At 41.5% G+C, this 21,403-nt stretch overlaps 1 protein-coding gene across 4 annotated transcripts in view; it reads right to left on the bottom strand.

Annotated features, from left to right (window-relative positions):
• APPL1 (adaptor protein, phosphotyrosine interacting with PH domain and leucine zipper 1) overlaps positions 1-21,231 on the bottom strand; it is a 50,260-nt gene extending 29,029 nt beyond the window's left edge. For all 4 annotated transcript variants that reach the window (XM_075005379.1, XM_075005380.1, XM_075005381.1 and 1 more), the window contains exons 1-8: positions 21,143-21,231; positions 13,584-13,682; positions 8,998-9,057; positions 6,617-6,688; positions 3,644-3,731; positions 2,571-2,612; positions 1,070-1,128; positions 478-624 (exon numbers count right to left, since the gene is read on the bottom strand). In XM_075005379.1, the coding sequence (XP_074861480.1) occupies positions 478-624; positions 1,070-1,128; positions 2,571-2,612; positions 3,644-3,731; positions 6,617-6,688; positions 8,998-9,057; positions 13,584-13,682; positions 21,143-21,196 (621 nt within the window). In that variant the 5' untranslated portion in view covers positions 21,197-21,231. The remainder of the gene's footprint in view (positions 1-477; positions 625-1,069; positions 1,129-2,570; positions 2,613-3,643; positions 3,732-6,616; positions 6,689-8,997; positions 9,058-13,583; positions 13,683-21,142) is intronic.
• Positions 21,232-21,403: the final 172 nt, after the last annotated feature.

Raw genomic sequence — 21,403 nt, 5'->3', positions numbered from 1 at the left:
GCCTGATGTGGACACTGTTGTCATGAATGGAAAGGTACCTAGTTTGCATGAACACAGCCCTTTTTCAAACTGGACTATGAACCTTTTAGTTCATACCAGCAGCATTCACATGGGGCATTTAGATCACAAGAGTTCAGGGAACTCTGCAATTCATACCCCACAGTCTGCACAGCAGTGTACACAAGCCTTAAGTTGTCTGTAAAATAGCTGCCCAAGGAGGATAATGCTATACGCTTCCCCATATCTTTCCTTCAGCATGTGCTTCAATACTGAACTGCAGGAACAACGTCTCTTGGAGGTGAGAAGACCATACCACTGCTATAGTCACTCAGTTCTTAGCTTCTCGGATACTTGTCAGTGCCAAAGCTTTAGGCAGCAGTCACCAGTAACACTGTGAAAAAGTTCCTACAAGAAATTCTATGACAGGTACTCCAACCTTATTTCACATCTACAACTTTCAGTGTTAGACGTATCCACCTGAGCTTGCATATATCCTAGCAAGGGCTCCAGCATGGCTATTTTTTTCTTGTACTGCAGAGTATTTAATGCACAGAAATAATGCATCATGGTCTGATGCTGTTTCTTCTTGGAAGTATACACATCTTCTGTAACTTCATACTTGACCTAGAGAGCAAAACATAACAAAGTCTGTAACTCACTGTTTAGCATGTGATTTCTGCACAGGTTTATTTATAACCAGCTCTGAAATACTACCATTAAAAAACAAAATCCACCGTATACCAGAAATGGCACTTTTTGCCACAGGACTCCTTTTCTAAAGTTTATGGAAGAGGAATCCATGGTAACCAAACCCTGTATTCTATTTTTTGAGGACTGAGAAGTTCTCTCTTTAGCCATATACATCAGAATATAATTACTTTACACTTCTACAATGTGAAAGCAGCATTTTTTGTCTGCTCTACAAAGTTGTCTCTATTTTTAGAACCTGAACTATCAGACTTTACGTCTACTCTGTTTCATATTATTTACCATCATTGGAGATTGTCTTTTCTATAATATTTTTGTTTACCTCCCGTAAAGAGGCTTCTTAGAAGTAAGTCTCACAAACCTTTTCATTTTCTCTTCTTTTTGACAGCCGACTGTATCTGTTAATGGCAGTATCATGATCTAAATAATAAAATATTTAATTTCTTAGTCATTTAATAAATTAAATTGATAACATAGGAAAGATATAATAATGACCAATATTTAAATTCAATGAAACAAAATAAAACCACTTATATTTTTAGTGATTTCTTTCACTGACACATGGGACACAAGGTACTCCCAAAATTAAAACCTTAATTTCTTAACAATGACATTACGTGGATATTGTTTGTTCTCTTACTTATTATTCCTCTATCCTGTCTACCTCAGCTAGAGAAAGTTTTTAAATAGTTATGCATGCATTTTAACAAAAATTACAAATGGAAGCTGTTAAGAAAACTTTCCCTAAATACCCATTTTTTTAAGTGATCATGCCACAGTTTCTGAAGTGGAAAAACACTTTTATTAATAAACTCACTTGCATATTCTGTTTTATAAAGAAAATAGGTTTCAAGCTTGTCCCCTTTATTAGTCCATATGAAAAGGATTGACCTTAAAGAAACTCAGTTGGTGTAGGAGGGAAGATGAAGGAATGGGATGGGAGTGGGGGTCTGGGCAGGAGGGAGGGTACAGGAACAGTCTAGGGGCATGGGGTCTGGGTTGGGGAGCTCGGACACTTATCCTGGGACACACATGGCTCTGTGACCTCCCACCTGGCTCCCAGGCACAATCTTCTGCTGCTGCAACTGGCCAGAATTCCAGCCAGAGTGGTGGGATAAAGCCTCCAGGCAATGCCCCTAGTGCTACCACTTCCCTCTCCTCCTCCCCAGGCTGGAGGAATAGCAGCACACGGCAGTGGTGCTGCATGGAGCCACTTCCTGCACCTTGACAGAGCATGTTGGCCAGATCTGGCTTGCCTGACTCCAGCTCATGAGTCTCAGGGCTCCACACTTCCCACCCCACCACAGCCTGGATACTAAGGCCTGCAGTCCAGATCCCGGCAAGCTGAAGTCTGGATTTGGACCGTGGGCTGGGTGTTCTCCACTCCTGATTTAGGAGGTCCAGTAGATGCACTAGGTCAAGCACCGCTAGTGTTCCCATCAAACCCAGTGGTGCACAGGGGTTGCAAGGTGTAAGGGGAGTCAACATCAGAGTTCCTTCTATCAACCATCCACAGTGGGTATGCTGCAGTAAGTTGAACTAAGTTACATCGACTCCAGCTACACTATTCACGTAGCTGGAGTTGTGTAACTTAGTTTGACTTTGCCGTCTGTTGTAGGCCTGAAATAAGGCAGGGTGAGTAATATCAGGTCAGGGCTATGGAAGCACACCAGGCCACATAAAACTAGTTTGTTTGTATTCCAATTTTCCATAAAACTTAGAGACTCCACACTGGGACTTTCAAAGAGAGCTAGGAAAATTATGTGCACTGAAAATCACTTTCAAATAATCAGCTTACCTCCTAATTTTATATTCTGTTGTACAAATATTCACAGTAAATTAAATTTTTAGGGTGCACATACCATTGCTGGCAATTTGGAAAACTTCTTTTAAGGTCAGTATCTCTGGGAAAAAACATTTGAACAAGAGGCCAAAGTCAGAAGAAAATGACAGTACAATAATGTAAATAGTTGCTCTAGTTTTCTGTTCAAAAGATTGTGATTTCTGCTCCAAAAGAAAAGTACCCTCTATCTCCTGGTCCATGAGGATGTTGAGCACTCCACAGCTAAGTAACTGTTGTAAACTAGAAGTGTTTGTGGAATACATGAAGAAGGTGCATGGTCTCACTAAATGTTACATGCAATCTCAGCTGCAGGATATACTCTTCTGTAGTGAGCAAATTTTCAGCTGCAAGAATAGCATCAGGACTCATCTTCAATAATCACTACTACACTGTGCGGTTACACTAAATGGAAACTGCCATTCATCACAAGTTTACATGGTGGCCTTGTGATGTAGACAAACATCCTTGGGAAGTAGGGTGCAAACTACAAATTATTTAGCTCTTGACATGAATTTTTACTAAGATCAACTATGTGCGTGTTTCTACACATGCCACTTTTTCTGAAAGCAGCATGCTAATAAATGGTCCAAAAAATGCTAATGAGGTGCAAATATAAATTTCCAATGCCTCATTAGCATGCGGTCACATGATTCCAAGTCCAGAAGAAGCTCCTCTGGACTCCACAACAGTGTGTAGAAGCACAACTCCCGGGGATCTCCAGGAAGGAAATCCTCCTTCCAGAAGCTCCTTCCTCCTGAAAATTTTCAGGGTTAGGGAAAAAGTGGCATGTGTAGAAACGGCCTGTGAAAGACAACTGGAAAAAATAGACTTTGAACCAAACTATTTGCAGAAAGAAATTTACAGGTTTGTTGACTTGGCATACAGTTAATTTCTTTAAATATGAACAAAGTTTTGTAAAATATCTGTTTAGTAATTCCCATGTCAATGGTTCACCTTAAAAACATTCCAAATTCGAAAGAGCTACAGTACATTCAAATAAAAATTACGTGATTTAGTGATTTAGCCTACAATTAGGTAGCACAAGAGCGATGGATAAAAAAATCATTATTTAAATCAGTTTGACAACTCTACCTTTTAGATCCCTTTCTTTAAACTGAGTAATGGGAAACATCATGGCATCAGCTAGTTGAGTTGAAAGCACTGCATGACAAGAGCTGAGCTGTAAGGGGGGGGAAAAAGAGTGAATCGTCAGCTATGTAAGTAAGTTCTTGGAAAATACTACTAAATGCAGTTCCACTTGGCTTTAATAGCCTCCATGAACTGAGCTGCTTTGCTATAAATTTGACTTACAGATGACCAAGCAAGTCTTTAAATTATTTTTCCTGACCTTCAGCCATGTTTGCAAGCTACTTCAAGCTAAAAACGACATTCAACACAGTTCTAATTTTAATGTGTTAAAAATCAGTCTCTCTCACTCTTGCAGCTACGAGCATGAAACATATGTTGCAGTAACTGAAGGATTTTTTTGTATTCAAGTTTTGTAGGTCACCTTTAGAATGCAAGTTACACATTGCGTGTGTGTGTATACACTTTTTTATATATTAATCTTTGTATCTATGTGGAAGAATTCCAAAGCACACTGAGATCTTGCAGATTTGTGTTATAAAATACGTCAGTATGGAAAAGATGTTTGGACAACAAAGGATGCATGCAACTTTTTTAGACGATATTTGTACCCTCTCCTGAAAAACTGTCCTCTCTTTGTTCTCAATAAAGTTGAGTGGAAAAAAAATATTTCTATTCCACAGGAAATTTTAAAAGGTCTACTTTTTGCTTAGGACTAGCTCTAAGCAAACCAAAAAAATTGGCATGGCATATTCTAACACTGAGGGACACCTGGCTCAGCAATGGCTTTCAAGGCCTGGTCAACAGTGGACTGATATTGAACCAGGTAGACAGAGCTGGAGCTGGTGTAGGAGCTTTGGGCCTTGGAAACAGATGTTTTCATCTCTGCAAAAGAAAGCTTACAACCCCTGGGACTAGTTAACTGTAAAGGCTGTCCCAAAACCATGGAAGCCAGAGTCTCCAGCTACAGGACAGACTGCGTGTTGGTGCTGCCTCAGACCCTGGTAGCCCAGATTCCCCAGCAGCCTTCTATGCAAGCTGCTAGGAAATTATACTGTGGTTTATCAAGAACCTTGCCTGTGGCTCAATGGAAGACTCAACCACAAGTTTCTGCAGAGCATTTTGGGTCAGATGACTCTGGTGAATTTTCCAACAAAACATGTGTGATGCTGCAAGGAATATAGGTGGCATTATATATAATATATATCTCAAGATTTTGAGAAGTAAAGGCACTTTGAAGTAGCGTGGGCACTACATGCACGCCAGCGCTTTTAAGTTTGACAGGCTAACGAAGTGCTGCATATTCACCGCAGCACTTTATTAGTAATCTCCCATCATCCTGATCAACTTGCCCTGAAGTGCAACTGCTCCTGATTGGAGATAGCCTATGGGCCAGGAGTTTGAGACTCCTGCTATAAACTGAAGCTTTGAACAAAGGACTGATAGACCCATCCAAGCATTGGATGTGTTTTAGAAGGAATTTAAAAGCAAGCAAACTCATCAGTGCTAATAAGAACCCGATACATGAGGAGTAAAGGGACTTTGAAGTAGCCGCAGGTTAGCCATGGCTACAAAGAAGCTAGCACTTTGAAGTTTAACACTTCAAAGTTGCTGCGGGGGAGAATTAGCTTAATGAAGTGCTGCATCTGCACCACAGCACTTCATTAATAACCTCCTGACACCCTACTTACCATACTCCCTTCGAAGTTGGGAGCTAGTGTAGACACAGACACTGTCTCCAAAGTTAATGCTGTAACCTATATCACCATTCTCGAAAAGCACTTCCCATTGATTCCCTCCATGATATTGTCCCTCAAAGCTCTCCACTATCTGCCATTTTATACTGCAAGTTAAGCTTCTGCTCTGGGCTGTTAGGGTGCGTCTATACTAGGAACTAACTTTGAAGTTAACTTCCAAGTTAAGCACTACATCGAAGTAGCCAGCAGAGAGCCTACACACATTTTCCCTTACTTCGAAGTTAACAGGGAACCACTCCGTTTCCGGGAATGGAGTAGTGCCCTAATTCAAAGTTGCTTATTTCGAAGTTGTACTTTGTTCACAACTATGACCCTATTTCTTTTTGCTCTTCTGCCTTATCAAGCCACTTCTCCATCATGGAATCTATGCCAACACTGATTGTCACTTAACCCATCATGCACCAGTTACTGACATGCTACTCCTTATGCATGGAGCATCTTCCCCAAATCAATGTGTGAAATCTCTGCTGCGCTCTACTACTTCAAATGCCTCCTCAAGAACCATTGTTGTTGTGATGCCCACATAAAATAGCCAAATGATCATGGCTGAACAGAACGTCAGTAAGAGTTCCTGATTTTTTTAAAATATAGAGAAGTTGTGGAACTATTAATGCACACATCTGAAGTATGTAAAATTAATGTTACCCTTTTCTTTCCTTCCAATAATTGCTTCCTATTTTTTTCATTCACTTGCTTCATCATGTCTTAAACTGGTCTGCATTAGTGTAAGCAGCAATGACAACTTCAAATGTCTAGTACAATAGGTCCCCTATTTTAACTACAGTTTTTGGACACTATCTCAACACTAATTATAAATGAAAGTGCCTTGATTTAAAGAGGTTATTCACAGTGGTGTCAACAGATATTAAAGACAGTGGAATGAATTTATATCTACAATTCATGTTTACATTATAAATCTGCTACCTTCTAGTTCTGCAGGGTAACAACTTTTATGGCAGCTGTTTACAGACTGATACAGGACATAAAGGAAATCGTTTAGAAACAATGTACTCTTACTTCACAGAACTGATTCTCAGTCTTCAGGCTACACAATTTTATACTGTGTCAAGGGTAAGTAATTAAATTGCTAACATAATTAAATAAATAAAAACTACTTCCAAAAGTTTTTTCTAAAAAAAAAAAGAAAGCTAAGAATGATAAGTTGAGAAGGCTATAGAAGACCAACAAAGATTAAAAGTAAGCCAAAACATTCAAAACTTGCCTCATCTATCACCTTTGCAAACTGCTGAAGGGTAGCGCTCATAACTTCATCGTCGCCTCCTAATGGAAAACGCTATAAAAATAAAGAAAGAAAATGATGACACATCCTTGTGGATAAAAGTAGTAAGCTGTAACCTCACAATATACTTAGTCCAATTATTTTGAAAGGAAAACTATAAAAACTTAAAATACCCATGTTTATATTCAGTAAGTATAATTAATGTGTAGGACATTTTACCGAATAACTTATTACTTGCATGTTAAAGAATATTTATGACAAGTACGGAGTTACTGCTTTTTTGAAATCTGTCAGTTAAGGGCTAGTATTTAGGAAAGATTAGAGTTTGACTGCTTCAGAGAATGACATAATTATTCCAATTTTGTCAACTCTCTCAATTTTAGATTCAGTGTTTTCCTTAAAGCCCCAGGTCCCATAGTCTTGTGATTTTAAAACAATGTCTTAAGTAAACTTCTAGCCCTCATGATTATGGAGAGAAGTTTAAAAGCAGGATCCTAAAGATTAAAAATCCAGAATTCAAATAAAATCCCAAATTTATTGCTGAAAACTTTATACTTTAAAACTAACCATGTTTTTGTTATTCAGCCTTTTTGAATACACGAGGCTGCCAATAATGTTTTTCACCTTGTATTTTCCTTAACAAGAAAATGCCTGGGAATACTCAAATTTTAAAATGTTTGCTTTAGGTTATTTTGTGTCACATTTTAAATATTTCTCCTTCACAGTAGTGTTAGCAATTTTCTCAAGTAGCAGAAAGCCTGAGAACAACAAACCTAACCTTGCATTGTAATGGAAAAGTAAATAAAAAAAAAAACCAAAACACAGTGCCCAATTCTGATACTCAATTCGTAGCAACTGTATTTTAGCACTCAGTCAGCTCTTCATCAGGAAGGACTGCAAGACTTATACCTTATGTCCCGTGAAAAATCATCAAAGTTGTAAATAAACATCTTATTAAAATGAGGAAATTTACATGGTAACTGTGGGATTTTAGCAATGGAATGGGAATTCTCTCATTATAGCTAATATTACAGATTATGAAATCCTCATGTCAATAATCTGGGGCTTTATTTAGGAAAAAACTTTGAAGATAGCAGGGTTTTTTATAGAGATTTGTTTTAATTACATTTGATGCAAACCACTGAGCAGATAGGTTAAAAATAATAAAACGGGAAAATCTGGTACACTTTTTAGGTACTTACCCAATAACACAAGGTAATTAAACAATATTAATCACAAATTATGGAAGGCAATTATTACTGAGCATATCAGAATTTGACGGCAAGTAATTTATCATAGAATCATAGAATACTAGCACTGGAAGGGACCTCGAGAAGCCATCAAGTCCAGCCCCCTGCCCCAATGGCAGGACCAAGTACTGTCTAAACCACTCCTGATAGACATCTATCTAACCTGTTCTTAAATATCTCTAGAGATGGAGATTCCACAACCTCCCTTGGCAATTTATTCCACTTTTTGACCACCCTGACAGTTAGGAACTTTTTAAATGTAACTACCATGACAAAATTCATGGAAGCATGATTTGCTTGCTTTTGCTGTATTTAAAGATACAATCTGGTTACAGATTTTGTGACTTTTTGGGGCCTCTGTGACTTCTTCTGATGCAGGTCACTGGGACTGAGTCAGCCTCCATGGTGCTGGAGAAACCACACTCAGCCCCACCTACAGGATCAGCAGCAAGGCTGGAGCAGCTGCAAGCCCCAGTAGCGTTCTGTTATCCATCCTCCACCATGTCATTTTTTAGCAAAAGTCAAGGACAGGTTGCATTATTTTGTGAATATTTGTTCATTGCCCACATCCTGTCCCTTTTACTAAAAATATCCATGGAAGACTCTTAACCCTATCTATGTTGCAATAAAAACTGCTGTGTAGCATAGCTGCTGTTTCTTTACAAAAAGATACTGCAAAACTAACTGACCATAATTTTAACTGTACAGTGTAGTTGTAGCAGTTTTGGTCTCAGAATATTAGAGAGACAAAGTGGGTAAGGTATTTTATTTGTCCAACTTCTGACAGTAAGAGAGACAAGCTTTTGTGCCATACAGAGCTATTCTTCTGGTATGGGAAGGAAACTCCCAGCTTCACACTAAAATTGAAGGTGGAATATTAGTCTAATTTATGACAGGTCCTCGGAATTGGGTATGTTCAACACAGAACAGAAAGCAACATGTGTAGCTGGTGAGGTTCCTGTGAACAAGTATTTGAAATGGCTCATTTTGTCTGGATCAGACCTGTGCAGTTTTCCACTTTCTGTGTGGGAAATAAAAAAGGCTATACTTCTTAAAAATAGTACACAAAAGCATGTACTAATCTATTTCAAAGTAAAAAGATTTATACTGTACCTGCTTCTCATATTCTTTTAAGAGTTTTGAAGTTAGATGAGTTGCGGCGCTTAATTCATTCTGGTTTAAAATAAAAAAGGAAAAACAGTTTAATCCTATTTTCCTTTCCAATCAGTATCTACTGTGGGCATTATAACATTTTTGAAGAGGAAACATAGGAATACAAAACAAAATATTAAAATGGGACCCATCTCAAAACGTATAGAGCCAGATTTTCAGAGGAACTGGGGACCACCAACTGCTACTGAAGTTAATGGGAACGGTGAGTGCTGAGTATTTCTAAAGGTCAGAGCAACAATACGTATCATGTGCACACTGTAGAATCATCAGGCCCATTAAAATCAGGACAGAATTCAAAACTGGAATTGTCTTGAAATTCACAGATAATACAATATTGGAGTTCACATCAACTATCTTAATTACTGAGTACAGTATTAATTCTGTGTGGAGATGAAAATGGAGGGGCCACCCCAATCTTCCACAAGTTCTCCCAGGACCTCTTTGCTGCACCTGGGAAGCCCTGGAAGTCGAGGCATGAGAGGAGGGCAGCCAAACAACTGGGCATCCGAATTCTGTCCCAGAACACTGGACCAGCCCTGGTGGGGGAAGAGGCTGAACCCACAGGGAGGAGGGCGACCTGAGGCACAGAAGAGCCCAAGGTTGGGCCCAGCACTATGGAGCCCCCAAATCAGAAGAGGAAGGAGCTCCCTCTGAGCTTGAGGACATAGGGTCCTCCCTCCCAAACTCTGCACGGGAACAAGCCGAAGATCCAGTATACCGAAATATACGCCAGGAGGTAGTGGATATGAATGGGGTACCCATGGAGGGAAGACACGAAGGTCAGAGACCATACTATATAATCAGGAGGGACCTACTGTACCATGTAGGCAGAGTACAGGACTAGCTGGCAGATTTAACTCCTGGTGCCCCAAAGACATCGGAGGACGGTGATGGACTTAGCCCATAGCCATTTGTTTGGGGGTCACCTCGGGGTTGAGAAGATCTTAAACCAGATCTTGCAGAGGTTCTTTTGGCCTGGGGTATATGTAGAAGTCCGGTATGACTGTACCTCCTGCCCTGAGTGACAGCTGCATGAGCAGCAGCCACATCTGAGAGCCCCACTGGTGCCCCTACCCATTACTGAGGTCCCCTTTGAGTGGATCCCCATGGATCTAGCTGGCCCACTGGAAAAGTCATCCCAAGGTCACCAGTACATATTGGTATTCTTGGACTATGCCACCAGATACCCAGAGGTGCTACCCCTGCATAATGCCCACTCAAAGACTATCCCAAGGGTGCTAGTATAGATCTTTGCCAGAGTCAGAATCCCCTGGGAGATATTAATGGACCAGGGTACACCCTTCGTCTCCAAACTGATGAAAGATTTGTGTGCACTGCTCCACATCCAGGCCCTGAGGACATCAGTATACCATCCACAGACAGATGGCCTCGTTGAACAGTTCAGTCGCACCCTCAAAAGCATGATCTGCAAGGTAGTGAGCCAGGATGGGAGAGACTGGGATGCTGTGCTCCCATTCCTAATGTTTGCTATCTGGTATGTTCCCCAGGCCTCCATAGGGTTTTCTCTGTTTGAGCTATCATATGGCTGGAACCCCCGAGGCATCCTGGACCTTGCCAAAGAGACCTGGGAGGAACAGCCGAACCATGGGCGCAATATCATTGAGCACGTGCACCAGATGAAGGACCAGAATGCCAAGGTTATGCCCATCGTCCAGAAGCACCTGGAACAGGCCCAAGAAGCCCAGCAGGCATACTATAACCGACAGACAACTGTCTGGAAGTTCAGTGTGAGGGACCAGATGATGGTATTGGTTCCAATGGCTGAAAGCAAATTCCTAGCCCAGTGGCAGGGCCCCTACTAGGTAGGTGAGGCCATAGGAGAAGTAAACTACATGATACGACAACCAGATCGCAGGAAGACTGAGCAGATCTATCATGTTAACCTACTAACACCTTGGCGGGACTGGGAAGAGCAGCTGGCCATCCTGAGCATGTTGGCACCACAGAAAGACCAGGAGAGACAGGCGGGAATCTCCCCACAGCTAAACACCAACCAACAGAGGAAGGTCCTCAACACATTGAAACGGCACGCAGATGTGTTTTCAGCAAACCCTGGAGGAACTACAGAGGTGGAACACCACATTGTCACTGACCCAGGGGTAAGGGTGCATGTGAGGCCTTACAGACTCCCAGAGACAAAACGAGAGGAGGTCCGAAGGGTGGTGCAGAGGATGCTGGACCTGGGCCTTATTGAGGAGCCTCATAGCCAGTGGTCCAGCCCGATCATCTTAGTGCCTAAGCCAGATGGCAGCCTCTAGTTTTGTAACGATTTCAGAAAGCTAAACGAAGTGTCCAAATTTGACGCATACCCCATGCCCCGTATTGATGAACTGATAGATCGGTTGGGAAAGGCCTGCTACCTGTCAACCCTTGACCTGACCAAGGGATACTGGAAGATTCCCCTGTCCTGGGAAGGCAGGGAAAAGACAGCCTTTTCCACCCCAGAAGGACCACCGTCCTCCCATTTGGGTTACATGGAGCCCCTGCAACATTCCAACTGCTAATGGATAAGTTATTACGACCACGCTTTGCCTATGCTGCAGCTTATCTCGATGACATTGTTATTCATAGCCCAGATTGGGACACCCACCTGAAGAAAGTAGAGGCAGTGTTAAACACCCTGAAGGAAGCTGGCCTCACGATGAACCTGACAAAATGTGCTATAGGGCTAACGGAAGCGAGATATTTGGGGTACATTGTGGAATGGATCATAGTGAAACCCCAACTAAACAAGGTAGAGGCAATGCAAAAGGGGCCTTGACCACTCTGGAAGAAACAAGTCTAGGCATTCCTGGGACTCGTGGGGTACTATCGGAGGTTCATCCCCCACTTCACATCTAGAGCATGCCCCCTGACAGACCTCACAAAAGCCTGTCGCCCCGACACAGTGAACTGGACCCCAGCAGTGTAGGAGGCATTTCTGGATTTAAATACAGCCCTGTGTAGTAACCCAGACCTTATTGCCCCAGATTTCCGGAAGGAATTCTTACTACAAACTGATGCCTCCGACGTGGGCTTGGGAGCCGTGCTCTCCCAAGTGATCGGAAAAGACCACCACCCCATCCTATACCTGAGCCGCAGGCTCCTTCCCAGAGAGTGAAATTATGCCATCATGGAAAAAGAGTGTCTTGTGGTGAAATGGGCGGTGGAAAGCATCAGATACTACCTCCTCGGACGGAAGTTTACCCTTGTCACAGACCATGCACTCCTACAGTGGATGGTCAGAAACAAAGATAGGAACGCAAGAATAACCCGGTGGTTCCTGTCCTTGCAGCCGTTCCACTTTAGAGTGCAGCATAGGGCCAGGGCCCAGCACAGGAATGCCGATGGCCTGTCCCGAGTACACTGTATGCCGTCCCAAGTAGCCCAACCCTGTGGTGTTGAGCTGGAGAGGAAGGATATGTGATAAGGTAAGGCCGGGAGGGGGTGAGAACAAGAGGAAAAAGCAGGGCTGGCAAACAAGCAGAGTGTAAGCAGCTGGGGAGGAAGCTGCCCTGGGGCCAACTGGGGCCAGCTGGTCCCACTTAGGCTAACTTTTAAAAGAACCCTTTGCCCAGTAGGAGAAGAGAGAATTTTTCCTACAGGCACCAGAGGAGGGGAGCTGAGCTGAGCTGAGCTGAGCTGAGCTGAGCTGAGCTGAGCTGAGCTGAGCTGAGCCTCAAGGGCCTAAGGCCATGCCCAGGAGGCCCCAAGATTCGGTGTAAGGCCAAGCAGACTGATCACACAGGAGGAGCCAAGCCAGGAGGGAGAACGTGCTGCTGCTGCTGCCACTACCTGGAGGAGGTATGGGGTGGAGGAATTGTCTGGGGAAGTGGCCCAGGGAAGAGCTGTGGTGTTCATAACGAGGGGAGCCCTTCCCCACCACTAGCAGCCACACAGGGTCCCTGGGCTGGAACCCGGAATGAGTGGGTGAGGCCAGGGTTCACCACAGAACACCATCCCCCGGCTCCCCCACAAGAAAGGCAACAGTATCCTGGCCACATACGTGCATCAGTGTCATAATCAAATCAAGATGGAAACAAAATAAGGCAAGATACATGTTAATAAGATAAAATGAATACAACAAGAAACTGTCTAAATGTAACTTATCAATGTGCATTACAGCCACAATGTCAATTGTTCAGAAAAAAAGCAAATGCTTCTGGCCTCCATCTTAACATAAGTTATTTGTACGTGACTGACCCACCGCTCATAATATATCCAAAAATTTCTTAGACATGTCATTTCTTACAATAAGATCATGATTAGAGCAGGTCATTTAGATATGCAGAATTGTTCTAAGTGCAAAGATAACACAACTCTTCCAACTGGTGCTAAGTGCAAGACAACACAACCCTTCCAACTGAGACAAATGTACTTTCAAAACCAGAAGGACTTGACAATAATGGCATTTTCCAGTTTTCATCTCCAATTTTTAACCTACAATTCAAAAATACAGTTTACCCATGTTAAAAGATGTTTTTACAAGATTTCTAAATGCATACAGGAAACAGATATACTTTTACCTGTGCATCATAAATTCGGCGCATTGCTTGATACAACTGGTTGATATAACTGGAAATTGCTGCAGCATCTTCTTCAAATACACCCAGCAAAGAACGTGTCTGTCAAATGCAATACACAATAGATTATTCTTTGCCAAGCTAATTTTTAAAGGAATGTCTTGGTATTTCGGAGATATGAAATATGATTTACTTAATGAATTAGTAAAACATTTTCTTTTCTTCATTACATTTTTCAAAACTTGTAAAAATAGGGTTTAAGAAAGCATGTTTCCTGTTCATAATTTAGAAGCTCATTGTTCTAAAATTTTCAAAAGCTCCAAATTACTGTGTCATTATATGTTTCTCACTCAGCACAAGTAGATATGTCTGAGTGAACAGCTCCCTTTAAGGGAGCTGGGCTCAGCCTCATACGTGCCTGGTTAGCCCACCACCCCGGTGACAAGTCTGAAATGATCTACAGGGTCATAGAATATAAGCAGCAGCCTGAGAGAATTTGGAGAGCAGGGAGAATTTGGAGGAAAGCTCTCCAGAATCTAGAGCCAAGGGAGAAAGACATGAAAGAGACAATGGGTTGGGCTCTCCAGGCCCTAAAATGGGATGTGGAATAAACCTGGGGCAAGGCCAGTAAAAGTAATTCAATGGAGAGGAGTACACTTCAGCTAGAAAGTGGTCTAGGGAAATGACACTCATTCTATGATGTCACAAAGGATTGGAACTAAATGATCAGTCACTGCTCTGGACCAAAGTTTCTCTACATCATTGCTCTAAGATAGCAGTGCATATGTGCCCTAAGCTTTTCAGTAAAATCAGAACAGACAGGCTGGCTGCCTTGTCAGAACATGAGGTCTATTGAACTAGAGTCTGTTGAGAGGCAGTAAGAAGATATGCCAAGTCTGGACCAGGATAGTGGAGAAGAGATGTTTTTACTAGTATCTGAGAGGGGAAGGATTTGCAGATTTAGCTGGAGACTGAAACTCCAATAGATACCAAATCACAATGTTGCCAAAAGGAAAACTGTGAAAGAGTGCCTCCTCATCTGGAAAAGTATGCCATATTAAAATCCCATTATGCCTATATATATTAAGCTTTGGTTCACTTTAAAATTAATTTTAAAATAAATAATCCCACAGACACCAAAAGCATGCTACCATTATCAAAACAGCTGAAAGTAACACCTACAACCACATCATTTGTTTTGCAAACCTACTGCAAAATAGTCTCTGCTCAGAGCTCATAAAACTATTGCATTTTAAAATAATTATTAGCTTTTTAAGAAGTCTGAAGCTTCTTTATTGGTATTGGGTAGATGAAAGGGGAAAATTATTACAATCTAGATGCCCAGCAATCAGGCTCTATTTATTTGTCTAGTGTAGAGCTACGTTCCTTTACTTTTTAAAAAAAAAAAAAAGTAATTACACTAGCTAATCTCCAGGGCCATGTCTACATGGCCAGCCTCTGTCAACAGAGGTCACTGTCGACAGAAAAACCCTGCAGTACCTCCATCAACAGACAGCACCTATACACAAAAGCTGATAGAAAGAGCAAGCCGCTCTGTCTCCAGAGAGCGGCCAGACTGGCCAGCCCTCTCTCAGCAGAATGGCTGACCAGAAGGTCTGCCGACAGGGCTGCCCAGGGAACTGGAACCCCTCTCTGTCACAAAAAAAAAAAAATGTCTACATGGGCACTGCCAACAAAACTCTGTTGACAACATACTGCCAACTAAACAGGTGAGTTTTGTTGACAAACTCTTGACAGAGCACTTCAATTGTATAGATGATCAGCAAGGTATGTCGACAAAAGCTACCCGTGTAGACATGGCCCAGATTGCATATGCATAGCTGCTTTGTCTGAGTTTTCTTAAACATGTAATACAGTGAATGTATCTATTTAAAAAAAAAAAAACTAAAATCTGAGCTTCCAGTCACCCTAAACTTAAGAGGAAACGTTAATCTTACAAAGCTCTTAGAATTAGAAACCAAACATACAACTTCATGCAGAATTATTGTTGTCCAAGTCATCATCTGCCTAAAACATTAATAGGTCAGAAATCATGTTCAATTTTGCTATCTGACAAAAACCTAAGCCACAGCTTGTAGAAGTACTGAAAGCTGTCGCTCAAATGGTTTCCATACTAACTCGTAAGAAAAAAAGAAGCAAAGCATTTGTACAATCAACTTATTTCATCGGAAAAGATCGCTGATCTCACTGAGGTTTCCTGATGAAAGCAACATCAGCTCATTGCTGCTTGTCTGAATTTTGTCACCTTTAAAAGTAGTAATTTAAGTACTACCCTATTTTATAAGAGAATGAGAGAGCTGGTACTGTAACTACATTATTGCAACACACAGGCAACGCCTTGCACTTTCTAGCCACCCTTTGATTTTTTTTTTTTTAAACCAGCAATAGCCACACAAGATTACTATAGTATGGCAAAAGTCTTCATCTTAAATCCAATTGAACTTTAGTAATCTACTTAACTACTAATGAAAATTTACATTCTGGAATATAATTTTTTCACATCCTAACTCGCAATTACACAGCTGAGCAATTGTTATAAACAGGATACCTTTAGGAATACCCCATTGGGAGATACGAAACAGGTGTGCAGCTCACTTAAATTGAGAGCTAAGAAACAAACCTCAGCAACAATACTTTCTTGCACAGATTTTTAAAACATTTTTTTCCCTTATCAGATGCTTGCTACCAAGGCATTTCACTGACACTTGAAAAGACATGCACAATGCCCTATTTACATAAACATTCTTTAACAAGCAGTGACCTACTTATACCTCTACATTATGAGCTTGATTATATTACAGTATTTAAACAAAATGCCTACACCCTAGAAATGGATTATATAATAGAAGTGTGTACTCTCTCAAATTCTACATTGGAAAAAACGGTCCTAAAATGCCTCATGGGGATGTTCAAAGAAACTATGGTATGTTTGTTCTACAAATGCTAATGTCAGCTACCCAAACACTTCAATACGAACATATCCCATAGGTGGAAGAAAGCAATAGCTTCTACATCATTCCTTTAATTAACCTGAAACATTGATTTCATAGAATCACAGAGTTGGAAGAGACCTCAAGAGGTCAGCGAGTCCACCCCTCCACTGAAAGCAGGACTAGCTGTTTGGGGGAGGGAGCAGAATTTACCATTATTTTGAAAGAAAAGGCATCTAACTTAGCAGTATTTCCTATTAATATGAAGACCAATTACTGCAATCTAAAAATCTGTGGTGCAGTGAAGTGAAAATATATGTACCAACTAAGTTAAACATTACATTATAATTGGGGTCCCTATTTGCAATGTGTTCATTACCCTGGACATATCCACTCAATAAGAGTATGATAAAACAGAGGCCTGTTACTTGGAAGTCCCAAAAAAGGTGAAGCTCAGTTATTTTTCGTAGAAGCTTGGCTTAACTTCACGCTTCCAGCAAAAATCAATTTGTGCAGGATCTTGCAGTAATGAATTAATGGATATAACTAACTGAATTTTAAATATTACATGTAACATAGTTCTGCTGAACTGAATAAAGAATTGATGGTGAGGCTTTTTTTAGTACGACTAACATTCCTTTAAGATAGTCCACGGAACACCAAGCAGTTAAAGTTTCTGACATTCTAGAGGCAGAATTTGAAGCTCTACAAGTTGAAGTTACGGCAAACTTCAGGTTGTATGCCTCAGGATGTAAGCTCTGCTCACATATGCCTCAGGAAAGAATTTCCCTGCTTAACTCCAGCACTGCACAACCACCCAAGTCAGTGGTTCTCAAACTCTTCCATGCCATGACCTTATATTACAACAGAAAATTTTCTGAATCCACCTAATTATGATCATTCTCCACTTGTTTATGACATTTTGACTGAGAATTCACGGTCTACATATATCACGTTTTATGATACATTTTACTCCCTCTCCCCCACCCCTCTAAAAAATGCTTTACTTGTTCACATTGTGGCATTGGGATCAAACTGTTCCACTTTGTGGCCTTCTGAAATAAATGGAACCAGACTGTAACACAAGCCCTGAGTTATTTTTATTTACATAGAGATGATCAGAAGCACGGCTCAAAACAGAGCATGGAAGAATGTAGGGAATAATATTACTTGGTTTACAACATGTTTTGGTTGAGCTAGCATTTTCTATTAAAATGAATTCTTTTAAGTAAATACAACTTTCCCCTTAAAAATTAAAAAATTAAGACCAATGCCACATGAAAGCACATAGCCAAATCTAACAGGTCAGAAGTGTGGAGTCAATAGTGAATAAAGATCTGTAACTCATAACTGACTAGCTAAAGCCTGCTACAAAACATCTCTTGAAGGAGTTCCTAGAAGTTCAACGTGTCTGAAAGGCCATACGAACTAAATTTTAACTGTATTCTGAACTGGTGTCTATAGCCATCCTTGTACATAGTGTTTCCAACTTCAACCTCCTTTACACAAGATTAGTGGAAAAAAAAACATTCAACAGCAGGAGCCAAAAATTGTTTACTCTAGATGCTAAAGTATCTTTCATTTGATAACTTGAGTAAAGAATCTGACTCTGGACATTGTGTGTAAAAGTAGAGATTATTCATTATTGAACTCCATTTAAAAATGGTATATAAAAATACTGAAAGAATAGGTCAGTGTTAGCTCTTTTTAGGATCAAGAGGTAGTAATCTGCTGACAGGCCAGTCTTTGGGGCTCAAGTCTTCTCTGAGCTTGAAAACTTGGTCATTAGACAACTTTTCACAAGAACATGGCTTAAGCCTTGACTTCCCAAATGGGTAACTATATTTTGCCTACCTGAATTCCTCTACAATTTCAAGTGAACAAAATTATTTTTCTTTTGATTGTAAAATATTCAACAGCAGTATACTCCATTAAACACTGTTTCCTTTCACCCCAGGGATAGCTACATTTCAATGGTGGGTTAACTGATCTTCACATAGTTCATACAATATTAATAGTGCATTTTTGGATCTTTGGCTAGAAAGCAGTGTATAATCAATAAGAACATAAGAACAAAAGAATGGCCATACTGGGTCAGACCAAAGGTCCATCCAGTCCAGTATCCCGTCTGCCGACAGTGGCCAATGCCGGGTGCCCCAGAGAAGGAGAACAGAAGACAATGATCAAGTGATTTATCTCCTGCCATCCATCTCCTGCCCTTGCACTGAAGGCTAGGGCACCATACTTTACCCCTGGCTAATAGCCATTTATGGACCTAACCTGCAAAAATTTATCGAGCTCTTTTTTAAACCCTAATAGAGTCCTGGCCTTCACAGCCTCCTCTGGCAAGGAGTTCCACAGGTTGACTGTGCGCTGTGTGAAGAAAAATTTCCTTTTATTAGTTTTGAACCTACTACCCATCAATTTCATTTGGTGTCCCCTAGTTCTTGTATTATGGGAAAAGGTAAATAATTTTTCTATACTCACTTTCTCCACACCATTCATGATTTTATATACCTCTATCATATCGCCCCACAATCGCCTCTTTTCCAAACTGAAAAGTCCCAGTCTCTCTAGCCTCTCCCCATATGGGACCCATTCCAAACCCCTAATCATCTTGGTCGCCCTTTTCTGAACCTTTTCTAATGCCAATATATCTTTTTTGAGGTGAGGAGACCACATCTGCACACAGTACTCAAGATGTGGGCGTACCATAGTTTTATATAGGGGTAGTATGATATCTTTTGTCTTATTATCTATCCCTTTTTAATAATTCCTAACATCCTATTTGCTTTACTAACTGCCACTGCACACTGCATGGATGTCTTCAGAGAACTATCCACTATAACTCCAAGATCCCTTTCCTGATCTGTCATAGCTAAATTTGACCCCATCATGTTGTACATGTAATTTGGGTTATTTTTTCCAATGTGCATTACCTTACACTTACCCACATTAAATTTCATTTGCCATTTTGCTGCCCAATCACTCAGTTTGCTGAGATCTTTTTGTAGTTCTTCACAATCCCTTTTGGTTTTGACTGTCCTGAACAACATGGTGTCATCTGCAAACTTTGCCACCTCACTGCTTACCTCATTTTCTAGATCATTGATGAACAAGTTGAACAGGATTGGTCCCAGGACTGACCCCTGGGGAACACCACTAGTTACCCCCCTCCATTGTGAAAATTTACCATTTATTCCAACCCTTTGTTTTCTGTCTTTTAACCAATTCCTGATCCATGAAAGGATCTTTCCTCCTATCCCATGACCGCCTAATTTACATAAAAGCCTTTGGTGTGGGACCGTGTCAAAGGCTTTCTGGAAATCTAGGTATATTATGTCCACTGGGTGCCCCTTGTCCGCATGTTTGTTAACCCCTTCAAAGAATTCTAATAGATTAGTTAGACACGACTTCCCTCTGCAGAAGCCATGCTGACTTTTGCCCAACAATTCGTGCTCTTCTACGTGCCTTGCAATTTTATTCTTTACTATTGTTTCTACTAATTTGCCTGGTACTGATGTTAGACTTATCGGTCTATAATTGCCAGGGTCTCCTCTGGCACTCCATCAGACTCTCCACCTTGCTAAAAATCCTAAATTAAGCTCAGAAGTTATCAATCTGTTCACCCTTTTAAATATTGCAAATCATCCTGAGTTACACTAATACATCAATGTCAGTCAACACTGTCAGCCAATGCCAGTCAACATTGTTCAATAGGGTGACCTTTGCCAGTTGATAGCTTAATAAGAGCATGGTTTGCCTGTCATGAAATTTTACATATTAAGGCTAAATCTTGTTATTATTCAGAATGTGAAGAGGCAGCCTATAAAACACTTCAGCTTTGGTGGCAGCTGGCAGTAATTCCTTGATATTCACCCTTCTTAATATCAAACATAACTGATGAATTACACAATTCAACAGCATGTATTTCCAATCTGTGCACAGCTCTCAGAAACACTTCATCAATCCAAGCCATCTTTATATATATTTTTACAAAAATGTGAAAGCTTTGGCCCAGGCAAAGACGCAGGTCTCAGATCAGGAAAGATCTTTCTCAAACAGATACTGTGAAAGAGAAATATTTCAAAAGAAAACGACTTGCATATGAAAATTAAGCTCTTGAAGACAGGGGACATGCAGGTGAAGTATCACACAGCTACAGTAGTGCTGAACTACTACCATGGCCTTTCGTATGATGAACTCAAAGTTTACAAATAATCAATACTCAGAGCACACCTGCAAGGTAGAGATGACGTCATGGAGAAACTGACACACATTAAGGGACCACCCCTCCGGCTCACACATTCACACAGTGCCAAAAGCGCGAGGGAGCGGGGGAGAAGTTGGCCTCGGAATCCATCTACGACACGACACTGCTGCGGCTGCCACTAGTGCGGAGAGCACCCAAGGAAAGCGGGACGCTCCTGTACCCCATGGCAGTGGTTGTTCCTCAGGCCCTTGGGAGCTGGCCGCAGACACCACAGCCTCAGCTTCCTACTCCAACGCCGCGCCCAGACCGTCAGGCTCCCACACGACACCCCCCGAGATCCACGACCCGTGGCAGTCCTGCCCCCCGCCCCGGAGCTGGCCGGGCCCCCTGCCTCTTACCTGGGGACTGTCCTCCAACGTCTCCTCAATAGGCAGTTTGTCAATCCCGGGCATACCGACGGCTGGGTCTCTACGGGCCACTGTGCCCACCTGACTGAACCCCTCCCCCTTCGTCAGCACAGTCACAACACTGGGCCCAGCCCCGCCCAGGAAATCCCACCTCCTCCGCTGTCTTCTCATTGCTCAATGGAGGCGTCAATCTAATTAGAAAAGTGGGGAGGCCGAGGGCGTTGGCTGACGTTGGTAGCGGCTCTTGCCAGC

Source organism: Carettochelys insculpta, chromosome 11, assembly GCF_033958435.1.
Source record: "Carettochelys insculpta isolate YL-2023 chromosome 11, ASM3395843v1, whole genome shotgun sequence".
Classification (NCBI taxonomy): Eukaryota; Metazoa; Chordata; order Testudines; family Carettochelyidae; genus Carettochelys; species Carettochelys insculpta.
This window is presented reverse-complemented; position numbering and strand designations above follow the sequence as displayed.